The 13439-nt window shown below is 43.7% G+C and overlaps 1 protein-coding gene across 3 annotated transcripts in view; it reads right to left on the bottom strand.

Annotated features, from left to right (window-relative positions):
* ATP7B (ATPase copper transporting beta) overlaps positions 1-13439 on the bottom strand; it is a 539299-nt gene that overhangs the window by 184465 nt on the left and 341395 nt on the right. For all 3 annotated transcript variants that reach the window (XM_086935040.1, XM_086935039.1, XM_086935041.1), the window contains 2 exons: positions 8012-8245; positions 1035-1126 (listed from right to left, as the gene is read on the bottom strand). In XM_086935040.1, the coding sequence (XP_086791166.1) occupies positions 1035-1126; positions 8012-8245 (326 nt within the window). The remainder of the gene's footprint in view (positions 1-1034; positions 1127-8011; positions 8246-13439) is intronic.

The following is a 13439-nucleotide window of genomic DNA, read 5'->3' as shown; positions in this document are numbered from 1 at the left end:
CAGGTAGGGGGGCCCTAATCATTCACCAGCCCTGCCATACCTTGAGGAGGTCTGGGGCAACTTCTCTTGTTGGCACTGACTCCTCCTCATGACACTGCCTGCCGATTCATATGGTCTTTCTGCCGGTGGATGGTAGAAGGGGCATCGGGCTGTTGTAGATGAACTGTCTCTTCTCCCTCTTTCCCGGCGAGGACCTGGTGTACCCTCTCTCCCGGGGAAGTTGTGATGGTAGCAGGTGCAGGGTGTGCCTCATGCTGTGTCTCCTCTTACCCCCTGAGAAACAGCATAGCTGCTGGTATCAAACACGTAAGGTCAGTCCCACTCGTCACCAATGTGGTGTTGTGGGCCCTGGGTCCGCATGCAAATCAGATGATTGACATGGTCGTAATTAGGCCTGGGCGGTAAATTCCGTTCCGCTTGTGGAATTTGGATAATTTGGGTAATTTCGCGTTCCGCAGAGAACGCGGAATTGCCAACAATTCCGCGATCTGGGGCTTCGCAGAATTTTTTGCTTGTTCGCACTTTCAAAATGTGTGTTCGCAAGATATTTCTCCCCGAGCACGCAAACAGTGTTCGCGAACAGGAAAAAAGCATTGCAAACGGGCGGCACAAGCAATTCCGCGTCTTCGCTGAACTTTTGCGTGCTCGCGGAGACTTTTTACTGTTTTGCGGAGCTTTGCGTAATGCGAATACGCAAAATCCTCCCACCCCTATAATGCTTACTAAACTGGCCACAAGCATGTGCATCCGAGCCATTTTAATTAACAAGGTACCATCACTTGTAATGCCTGTGATGGATGGGTAGGGGGTGCATGTGTGTCCACTCCCACAAGGGAGTGGCTGACCAACTAAGTGACACTACATCCCACTTCAATCCATCCCCACCTTTTCAACGCTGCCTCCTCTCTCGAGTAAAATAGTCAAAACCCCCCTCCTCTACCCCATCACACACTGCGTTTTGCATAAACTACAATATTACAGATATGAGACAAATATGAAAGTAACAAATATAAAAACAAGATCTGAACGAGTACCTGATAATCGAATGATCTGTCCCCATTGTCACAATGGTAGCCTCTGTTGCTTGGAGAGAAATGAGTTTGGCCAGTGCTTCAGAGGTTTTGCTCTACAAAATAACATGCCAATGTGAAATATACAGTACATAAGCCATACACAGAAGCAAGAAGAGATTGACAATCAAGTCAATCAATACTATTCCACTTGAAAATCTACAAAGTATACAACTACCCCGTATTCACCAAATATTTCAGCCCAGACCCTCAAACAGTAATAAAAGACACATGTTGTGATCGATGTAGCGCATAGAAATGGACAAGTATTTCCACCAAGTGATGGTGTCTTTCCAATTACAACCCTGTTTGATAGTGCATCATAGGGCTGTACATCCAGGGAACCGGCACACAAACCCATATACAGATGTAGGCCAGTGAGAAATTTTAATTACACTGGAGTAAACTGAGTAATTTCAGTAAATACGAAAGACTCTTGTTAAATTACCAAAAGTATACATTTACGCCAGCTTGAGTAATTGAGTCATTTGGGTCAAAAATCCTGCAGCAGGAGCACAAGAACAACAAACTAAGAGAGAGAGAGAGAGCAGTGTTCACTACTGCTGTTCGTGTCATGTAGCTTTCAGTGCTATTTTCTTAGCACAATATGCATCATCAGGCCATTTTGAACATAAGGGTGCATTTTGCACTAAGAAAATATTGCTAAATGCAGAATTACGCTTCTCACAAATTACACATAATTACGAGTAAGATTGGTGGTGGCCACCACTACCATACAATAATGCTGCAGTCGACTACTTGTCAGTGAATCCCAAAGGTTCAATGCACTGCCCTTCATTCGTGCCTAACGGAAGTTTCTAAGTGGATGGGGGGGTCCCACCTGAAGCTCAACGGTGAAAAAAATGAGATCATGATTCTTAAATGTAACACTAGGAACCATGTGGCTGGCATGCATTGGCCCAAGACCTAAATTAAGAGTCTGGCCATCTGGTTAGACCAAAACCTGACACTCATGGTGTAAGCAAGGAAGATGGTCGCCATTTGTATTGGCCTGCCTAGAATGGCCAGTAAAGTGCTTCCTCTCCTTCCTTCCCCAGCCAAGAAAATCCTAGTCCAGTCTCTGATACTCTCAAGGATAGACTATGGAAATGCACTTTACTTAAGGGCCACAACTGCAGTAACCACTAAACTGCAAACGGTTCAAAACTGGGCGACCAGACTTCTGTTGGGAATGTCAAATCACCTCTCAGTCAAACCTGCCCTTCGCTCTCTTCACTGGCTGTCAGTAAAAGAAAGAGAACGTTTTAAAGCCCTCTATATCGTCCACAAATCCCTGCAGGGCAACAGGCCCCTATTAATTTCAATCATGATTCACCCTTACAAAGCGAGCAGGCATCTCCGCTCGGACAAGCTTCACTTAATTGAAGTCTCAAGAATCAGGAGGGCCAGAAGTGGTGGCAGACTTTTTTCCTTCAAGGCAGCCAAGCTTTGGAATGCAACTGTCAAGCTCCTTTTGCAACACTCATGTCCCCCATTTGCCAAGATCACCACAACTCCTTATTATAAAATGTGTTCGACGTCCCTCGCGAGAGCCCATCTACCTCCCCTGATGGTTTACACCTCCACCGATTGCTTTATCCCCCGATCACGGACAGCCCCTGCCCCCTGCCAGCACACGCGGTAACGAACGCTCCGCATTACACTAACTTAGGCTTCGCAGCATCCCCTAGCCCTTTCACAGACTTGTAAGCGGCATCACCATGCCGGCCGCTTGAAGAGTTTGCATGCTCTTAGTGCAGCGCTACCTTTGAACGCGCCTGCGGCGCTTCCCCTGCGCCCCCCCCATCACATATACATGAAGGCGCCCCCTCGTCTATGGCTTTGCCGATCCCTGCACCACCAAGTCGTCACCGTTGCCCCCAGCCCCCGCGACCTGGTGCGCCAGCAATCCTCACGCACCATGCCGCGGTCCTCATAACCCTTATCCACCTCACTGCTCCCGTGTCACAGTGCACCCCTTCTCATTAATCGATCACGTGTGCCTTGATGTTGTGCAGACTTTCCTGCACCCTTTAACATTGCTCTGTCCCTGCAGCAATGTCCCGCGGACTTTCCCCTTCCAACTGCTCAACACTAATTTACTCACTATGCGTGAGGCCTCTCACCTTGTGAATTGCCACCAGCGCTGCCGGGCCTATCAGTCCACTGCAACTTCTCCGGCTGCGCCTTTCCGGCAACACCCTGAGGCAGGAAGACAAAGAGGGCTACTCCCCTGGGAGCCGCATTTTTATCACGTTCAGGGAGGGATCGCTTATGAACCTCCCTGGTGTCTCACATTACTATGCGACCCTCCCCATGACTAATCCTGTGGAAACGAAACTGCTCCTCTAGGCCAGGAATTTCCACTAAAGGCCCCCCCTTCCCTTGGCGCGGGGTGCCTCCCATTTGCTTCAACGCAGCCAAGCTTTGGAATGCACTACCGCTCCATCTCCGTAGGGAACCTAGCCACCTTGTTTTTCGAAAACAACTGAAAATTCTTCTGTTTCCCTAAATCTCTCTGCTCTTGATCTGTGGGCTACTCAGCGCTGGGAGGCTTCCGGGTAGCCATGTGCTATATAAGTGTCCTTTCATTTAATTAATTTCACTGCCCAGCTGCACGTTATGTTTCAATGGCACACAATATCGAATGCCAACATAACATGAAGGTAAGTATGTATGGCAAGTATATCTTTACTATTCTTAATTCTACATCTACCTAGCTTGATGAGATGCATATAGTCAAGGTATTTTCGATGTGGAGATAAGTATAATAAACCCAGAGTAATTAAACCATTTCCTACGAAGAATGGGCTGAAGCAGGACTGCTTATTAGCCCCCTTATTATACTCTATTTATATCAGTGATCTACCGGGGCGCTTTTCCCAAATTATGAATTTCTCTCCATAGTTAGTACAAGTCGATATACACTGCTTAATGTATGCAGATGACATCATCAAACTCGATCGTACTCCAATTGGCCTGCAAAGAAATCTAAACAAATTCAGTTAATATGCAACTGAAAACTTTCTGGTCCCAAATATATCTAAAACTAAAGCCCTCCCTTTTAATGGCAGAAGGAAACCTTTATCTTTCACTTGGTCATTGGGAAGTAAGCACATTGAGACAGTAAAAGAATATGTATATTTGGGCAGTACTTTTAAACATAATCTACAAGATACAGCCCACCTTCAACATCTAGGGCGGAAGGCAGAATACCATGTTGGGGCATGTTAGAATCGGGGGTCTCTGGTTGGCACAGGTATGCACTTGTGACGAACGGGGACCCTCTCCTCTAGTCAGGGTAAGAGAACCACTCCTTAGAAATAACCCTTGCTCACCCTCTAGGTAGTGTGGCGCGAGCAGACAAGGCTAATCTTCAGGGCGATAGTTGAGTTAAGCATTTATGACCACATACAGTAAAATCACAGACCCACCACAAATGGACACCAGTCGTAAGTTTTGTACCAAAAATACGTAGGCTTTATGTAAAAATAGATTTCTTATGCAGGCTTATTCACAAGACCATATAACGTTGTTACAATGAGGCCACTTAGATTGGTTAAAGCAAAGTTCTTTAGTCTTTGGTTTCAAGGCGATGCGATCCGGTTCTACGTGTAGACCGGCATGGAAAACAAACGTTGCGGACCCTGGATCCGATGCGAACTCTCGATGGGGTTTGCATGTCACAGTACCTTGTCGCAATGATTGTTCGCGGCGTTCAGGTGCGACCAAGTGAGGGCGGTGTGCAGCTCACTGGGCGAGGCGTCCTTCAGGCCAACGAGGCGTACTTCTTCCGTACGCGGATGGATGCGGGTGTATCTTCGGGTCGACGGGGCTGACTTGCTCACACAGGGCGTAGGCGCGGCACAGGGCTCAGTACTCAAAATACCGAGAGGCCTTTGAGCGTGCGGCGCAGCTCGGTGAAGGTCAAGGCTACGGAGCGGGGCAGCGGCGTACGTCTTCAAAGTACGCGCCGTCCGAGGCTCGGTGTAGCGCTCGCAGGGGGTTCCGGCAGGAGGAGTGCGATGCGCCCAGCGCGCTCGGAGCGAGGGAGGTGAACGAGAAGCAGGCAGCCCTGGACAGCGTAGAGAGAGCGACTCGGGTTGAGTGGGGCTCTCAGTAGGCACGGGCGGCTAAGCACGAGTCGTTGACGGCTCGGGGAGGGGGGCAAAGCACAAATGTAGGCACAGCTCCGGCGTAGGGGAACTCTCAGAGAGTCAGCAGTCAATGAGTGAAGATAGCATGAGCCCAACGGTCCTGGGGCCCAGTTCAGGGGGCAAGTTCGAGATCAAGCCCTTGGAGATTGTTTCAGGCACAAGTCTGCAAAGTCCTTTCTGGTCTTTTCCTCTCCTTTCTCAGCAAGGCACCAACTGCAGGCCAGTCTCCCGGATCAGAGACAGTCTTTCCTCCATCAGCTTCTACTGGTCCTTCTAGTCGGGAAGAGGTTCTTCATGGTCAAAACTGGATCTGATTTGGTAGGAGCAGAGCTCCTCTTTTTATACACCGTTTCTTTTGTCTTTTCAGGCCAGGGGGGCCTTTGCATAGTCCTTCTCAGCTCTTGAGCACTTTGTTTTGCGAAGTCTGGTTTTTCCTTTCAGTGAGCAGGGCAGGCCCCGCAGACGCTCCGCAGGAGGTGGAGCCAGCATTGTGATGACAAGTACAGTCCAGGAGTACTCTGTTGACGGTCTTCCCCTCTCTCTTTACAAGGTGTAGGGCAGAGTCGTCAGGTAGCGGAGCCGGCATTGAGGTGGCAGAGCACAGGCCTATTCAGAGTCAAGGGGCACTCCTTCCACCCATCCTGGCGTAATCTTTCTATTCACCAGCTGTCTTCCCCCAGCCCTGTCACTCACACAAACCAGACAGCAGATACACATAAGAGCAGAGGCGGGCTGAACTGGTTAGGCAAGAAAATGCTAACTTTCTAAAAGTAGCATTTGCAAACACAGGATATTAAAATACACTTTACTAAAATAAGTATTTAATTATTCTGAGTTCAGGCATACTAAACTTGACTTCCTACCATGTTCCCTGAGTCTACCAGGATTATAGAGTGTAATAATTCCAGCAGCTCATTCTGGCCTACGAGAACAGGTAACCTTGCAATAGTGAAAACCGAGAATGGCTGTAATTCACTATTAGGACATGCCACACACACCAGGGCTTGTCCTACCTTATGCTTACAATGCACCCTGCCCCTGGGCCTATCAAAGGGGTGACTTATATGAAGTAAAGGGAAGGGTTAGAGGCTGGCAAGTGTGTGCACTTGCCCAGCCAGCAAGACAGTTCCAGACTGCACGCAGGTCCTGCAGTGGCAGACCATAGCCACATCTTACAAGGCGGTTTCTGTGGGTGGCGCAACCAGCGCTGCAGGCCCACTAGCCGTATCGGTATTTATGAGCCCTGGCCTTCCAGGTGCACTTTACTGGGGACTGATAGTAAATCCAATAAGGCAATCATGGAAATCAATTACATGTATACACTTTACAGTAGGGAGCACTTGCACTGTGGCACTGATTGGCAGTGGCACAGTGCCCTGAGCAGCTAACACCAGCAAAACATTTGAGGCACATCAGCAAAAAGTGGGAGGGAGCCTCACGCCAAGGTGCCAGGTCTAACAGGGGTTTACTGAGATTTTATCTTTCTACTGGAAATAGACATTTCAAAGCTTAGTTGGAGGTCTATGGCATGAAAATCTCACCGATATTAACTTATGCCATCGAATATACTCAAATCAAAACGTGGCAGCAGATAAAAATAAAGGAAGGAAGTATACTTCGAAAACAGGTAAAAGTTTCCCAATCTGTCCCAGTTCAAGTTCTTTGCCTTGAGCTATCTATGATGGGAATATTTGCCAGAGTAATTTCTAAAATCATAAGGTGGGCATATAATCTCTTATATACAGCGCCAGTCACATGGAGATATTTGATAAAACTGGAGACTTTTAGAGAGGGGGCGTCCCGGTATACTTTTAATAGGAATTTACTAAAAGCCCTTGAGGTCTTACAATTCACTTTAGCACTTTTACAGGATTGGTCTCCAGCTCATCTGAAGCACTTTTTAAAACATATGCCCCCAAGAATCAGCTATGAAAGGGATAAAGAATACTGTATTCAACTACAGCATTATAAAATCTTTGCTGAGAAAATAGTATTTAAAACACCCCAGCCTTATTTACCGTTCCAATTACGGCATGGGCCAAGGCGTTGTATCCTCCTCTTATGACTGGGTATTCTCCCTTTAGCAACTCCTATAGATAAGTGGGAAGGCACAAATAACTCTAAAGGCATATGTGATTTAAGCAAAGGCATCCAACAAGATCTGCATCATGTTGTAATAATTTGCCCCAAACCAAGATTGGTAGAGGCTATACGACGGTTTATATCGCCTATTCAGTTAAGATACAATGCCATGTTAGCTTAAGATCTAATTATGTTGTGTAACTCTCCCGCTAATGAATTATTCTGTTATCACTTGTTTAAATTTTTTGAACGTTTTTTTGACGTTATTTTAAAAACGTATAATTTTAGCATTTCTATTAACTGTATGTTGTATAAAACAGTACTAATTAATCTTTTCAATTAGAAATTCAATCGTTTTATTCATGCCCCAAGAATAATCATTTTAAATATCTGTATTTGTTGATCTCTTGTGAGGTCTGAATAAAAATTTTTTTTGCATATTAATAAACCCAGTAGTCCTTCATGTAAAAAGTGGCAGAGGCAAAGTTACAGTCAAAAAAGTGGAAGAATATTAGTCACATTCAAAAGCAAGAACAGCATAGTGGAGAGAAGCCACCAAATCAATAGTAGGGGCTTAGCAAACGAGGTCAGCTGCAGAAAGTGGCTGAAAAACTGACAACAAAATCAGAAACACAGCTATTATGGCCAGACTTCAACAGAATACATCTAACATATATTCAACTGAGATGCAGAATGACTTACCTTTGCTATGTGTTCTAGCCATCGTCCCAGGGCAATAAACATGAACAGCATGGGTGGCGTGTCAAAGAATGTGACAGGGCTCCGGTCTGCCTTCTCAGCCATGGCTACAATCAGGATCACCACAGAGTAAACATAGGCAAAGGTTGTGGCCAGAACAATCAGCACATCCATGTTGGCAGCTTTGTGTTTCAGTGATTTGTAAGCCTGACCATAAAAATGCCATCCACCAAGAAGCTGTCAATAAAAGAGAATGTGGGTTTATGATCACTGGCCACAGAAATGTGGTGTTAGCTGCAAAAAGGCGAGTTTTCAAATATGTTGGGGAGGCAAGGACAACCTTAATATATCTAGTGATCACACTGGGTTTGAATATTAATTGACATTTATTCGGCATATTTGGATTAAGAGAAATTACATTCAAGAACTGATGAGCTTCAAGGGAGAAGACATTCAACTAGCCTGCAGGCTAGTGCGCTTCATGAAAATAGTCAACACAGCCCTAAACCTAGAGGCCAGCAACTAAACTTGAATTATTGTGATTTGTTTTTGTATTCTAAGACCATTTTCTTTTGATAACTAAAGACACGACTGATCGCGAAGGTCCTTTTTTACTAAACGCACAGTACTGTACCAGATGCACAGCTTCTTTTTTTTAACTTTTCTAAATGCGTTTTTTAATTGCTTTGCAAAATTGTTACATTTATACACCAGCTTCCTTCCTGTTTTTATTGAGTAATTGCAAAGATTTTAATTAATCACGCAATAAAGATTATTATTATTATTATTAACATTCAAGAACACAAGGGAGCTTTGTGGTAAGCAAGTTGCAAAAGTAGGTTCTTGTTTTCTCATGTAGGAAAAATGGACTTCAACACACCTCCAAAAAATATTGGGAAAGAAAGATAGAAAGAAGAAAGAAAGCAGGAAAGAAAGAAAGACATTTTAAAGTTTTAGACATGCAGCAAATTAAACACAATAACGGCTGATCTTCTACCTTGCAATTTTTTATTAAAGAGCCATTGCTGAAAATGAGTCTAGCATAACTCTGTTGTGAAGAATTTTCCACATATGAATGCATATGTATAATATTCAAGCTTTCGGTGTGAGTACTGCATGCATGGTAAAGAGAGGGTAAACACAAAATACAGACCAGTTTCAAATTAGGTAAATCTGTTATGTTGTAAAATGCCAGCAATCAGATAAACAAAAGACACTTCACAAGCAATTTACAACAACCTTGGCAGGAGACAGGAATTGAGAAAGCCTGGAATGTGGCCTGTGGTCACATTAGATGGAAAGGTTCTGCTTTCACCTCATGCTCTAAACACAAAGGCAACACTAAAGTAATTATAAAACAAGCATTTGCAATGCAATAGGTCTCGCATTTGTGAAAGCTGGAGCTTTTGGTGTTGAAAATGATAATGTTTTTTATTTTTGTTTTTTGTATGTCGTGGAGTGATGATATTTGCATAGAGCTGTTGCTATTCGTATGACCTTGCGGTGCTGGAAACCAGAAAATTTGAAATAGGAGTTTAAGGGAGGGGAAACAAGAGTAAAATGCTGGTTGAAAAAAGGTAAGAACATCCTAGAAATAGCCAACACAGATAGGGAATGCAAGATTAAGTAAAGCATATGAAATGTAAGCAGTAACAATATAGTTACCTTAACACTGGTTGTGAATAAGACCAATGCGGCCACTTAGCGACCACTTTATTTTGTTTTCTTTAGGGTTTTTCTGTTGTAGTTTTAACTGTATTTTTCTCTCCACAAAGAGGGAGCACTTTTGAATAGAAAACTCTCTGAACAAGACGACATTTGCAGCCAAAGGTTTTCTATCTATTCAAAGGGTAACAAAGCAAGGAAAGGAGAGGAATGAGAGGGTAAGAGCCGTTTGTTAAAATAATGGTTTTCAGCAAGTGAGGAGGAGCAAGACAGATGAAGAGGAAGAAAGAGAGAGGGGGAGGGGCAGCGGCAGAGCAGGAGAAGTGGACACTGACTGTTGTTGATAGAAAGAAGAGGAAACGAAAAAATGGGATGCCATGTTAACCGGATGAAGTTCACAGCCCTCGGTTTCAAAACACTTCATTATTTTGGACCGCAGATTTTACCAACATACAGCAGGCCATGAAGATTTGTCTCTGTCAAAGCGTGCTAGTTATTTTAAGAGCAAAATTAATAGTGAACCCACACAAAGTGTGAATCCAGTAAATATAAGATGCAGTGCCACAGCATACAAAGCAGCGCCAATGCGGTTTTAATCGTAAATAGAAACAAGTGCGCCTTTGATCGTATTTTTCGTCGTATATTTAGAATTACATATTATCAATGACATATTTGAGCACAAATCATTTTAAAATCTACAGAAGGAAACTTCAGTCTTCCATGCTGCCTTTATAGAGATATAAAACAAGGGGATTGTACCTATGCCTCCGGGATGTATTACTAAATCACTCAGTAAGACAATAGATAAAGCTAAATGAATTAGTTTTACCAAGACAATTTATTTTGTCAGTATCTTTAGAATCAGTTTTTTAGATGATTATTTTTTAGGCAAGAGAATCAACAATATCAACTCAACCTCTAGCGACTGAATTTTCACAAAAGACTAATGTACAAATAACATACAAAAAACATTGAATTAATCATCAATAGACCTTAACAAAAAAGGACTAATGTACATGTGACATACAAAGAACATTAAATCAACATATATCATTTCATTCCAATTATCAAAAAACAGTTAATCATGGACAGAAAGAATTTGCCAATATTAAATATGCATTCAGTTTCCACAATGTGGTGCACTATTTCTTTTTAGAACCACATGAGTCAAAGTTTAAACATTCCTTTTAAACTTGAACATTCATATTAAATGTATTAACAAGAATTTTATGCAAACTAGTGCCGTAGCCGACGCGTTTCAAGTCCTGTTAAGAAAGTCACAGGGCTCTCATCAGGGCAGCATTAAATGGATTCCACGGGGAACTGTTATCAATGAAAAAAATGAAGGATCTATGTTTAGTAAGGGTTCCTCCAAATCCATTAAAAACCAAAAACACTAAGCTAAAAAAGCATCCACTGGATGCGTCGTACCTGATTGAGGGCTTGAGTGGGACCTTTTATTAATAGTAGTGTGGCCGCCACTGTGTGTCTCACACTGCAACAGAGAAGGAATATATTCAAATGATTGTCCTTTAAAAAGAAGGTGCCCGCACGCACGCCGTGCTACAAAATAGGGAGTGAAATTACCTTAAGTGAAAGCCTCAAGGGTGGTCTCTTGTCAAGGCATTGTTTATTGTTCCAAGGTGACCTAAAGTGTGGATAAACGCTTTTATCAGTGTCCGCCTACATGTATTTATGCAATACCTTTGCATTACTTATGAGAAAAACATGGGGGTACTCACAAGTCGAATTATAACAGAAGGGGGGAGAGAGAGAGTCAGTGGATTCAGTCTCCCTGAATGTATACATAAACAAAGTGGAATCCACTCAAGGTGGTAGTGGTCCCTAAAATGATGGGGAAACACACAGTGTTGTTTAAATGCCCCTCACACACCAACAGGCCCCTTGGTGTCATGCTTCATCATCTGGGCCTTCGCACCCCTCTACGGGATGCGGCGTGCTACGACTCGCGGATACGCAGGAGCACTTTGAAGTGAGCTATGTGTGGGGGTGTGTGTATAGGATCAAAATGTGAGTGAGGTGAGGTGAAAAAAGTGAAAGGTTAAAAAATACCTGGCACGTGGGAGGAAATTTTTTTTTAATTAAATCCCCGGCTGGTATTATTAAAAGAAGTGCAGGGCGTGGTTAGATAGATACGAGTTAAGGTATCCAGAACCACTAGTAACGTGTCAACATGTTTCGGAGGTCACAGCCTCCTTCTTCAGGACAAGGGTATATGCACTTACCCTCCCCTTACTCACATGCAGAATGTTAAAGTGTATTAAAAAATTAACAAAATTACCACAATGTGTAATATTCCTAACTATGTTTTATAGTGTTAGTGAATGCGGTTGCGCCCAGTTGGCGATAGAACCTGCGGAAAGAAATGCATAGGTAAATATATGCAAATGTCACAGACTGATCATAGGAGAAGAAAAAACCTTCTCTGAGTATTGCGAGGGTAAACCAAAAATAATGGGACCCGGTAAGAAAAAAGAAAAATACACAAGTGGACATATCAGTACTGACACACACACATATACAAAACACAGAATTACTCTCTGCTATGATGGAAAGAGAGCACATAAGAAGGAAGAAGTCTTACTTTGAGTTCTAAAATGTAAGACCTCATGAGCCTAAACGTATATTGGGGATCCTTCCTTCCTGATCTGAAAAGACCTAAAAATATGAATAAACGAGGTTCAGTTGGGAAAGAAAGCACAATATTGAGTCTACCAGGCTACAGACAAAATGCTAGTCTATGACACCCATGAACTCACGGTTACTGCATTGGTCATTCGCCTGCCTTCCCTCAACGCGGCTCCGATGAAGTGAGCCTGTGTAGCGTCAGGGCCCTTATATATACTCTCCCTCTTAGCAATTGAAGGTGGTTAATTAGATAATTGGAATCGGCGTATGACCAAATACGGAGAAAACAATCACCGGAGGTCCGGTGTTGCGCTCCCGATGAACGCTATTGGCGCGCATGCGCACTCCAGCCTGACTAATGCGCATGCGCGGCCGAACTGAGCGACCGCGCATGCGCGAAGAAGACACGCTATACATTCAGCCGCAAAATGCGAAGACGGGCAAGGATACAGTGCCTCCGCCTTGCTACAAATCTCACATTAGCGCTAAGAGTGTATTAAGGGGCTGCACTCAGTATATGAAACGAGCATGTGTCTCACGTTTGCACTAAAAAAGGGGGGGACAGTAATATATGTTATTCAATACGTGTTCAGATTAAGCACAATACTGTACAGCAGGGACATATTGTATACCACAGTGTTTAAAATGCAATAATACCTATCCCCCAGACAATATCAAGAGAGGGGAATAGCGTGTTCATTATAGGGGAACAGACTAACAGGATTGGTACACAGATGGCTGTTTGTTAACGGGCATGAAGGCCATGTGCCCGTGGTGAGGTAATGTCAGTACCACCTGATAGACCAGTTGTATCAATGTTATTGGACACTACAGTGTATAAGAGATAATTTTATAATCTCAAAAGACTCCAAGGGATTGAGTCATTAAGCCCCGTTGTGTCGGTTCCCAGCCTAAACACCCATCGTTGTTCCTTTTCCAAGAGGCCCACCTCTGAGGGTAACTGTTCAATAACAGTCCACTGCAGTTCATTCACACAGTGTTGGTGTTCAATGAAGTGGGTAGACATTTTGGTAGTGAGTTTCTTACATCTGATGTTACTTTTGTGTTCATTTACTCTCACTTTGACAGGTCTTGTTGTCATCCCAACGTATTCTTT

The sequence above is a fragment of the Lissotriton vulgaris genome, chromosome 8, assembly GCF_964263255.1.
Source record: "Lissotriton vulgaris chromosome 8, aLisVul1.2, whole genome shotgun sequence".
Classification (NCBI taxonomy): domain Eukaryota; kingdom Metazoa; phylum Chordata; class Amphibia; order Caudata; family Salamandridae; genus Lissotriton; species Lissotriton vulgaris.
Note: the sequence above shows the minus strand (reverse complement) of the source record. Positions and strands in the feature narration are given on the sequence as shown.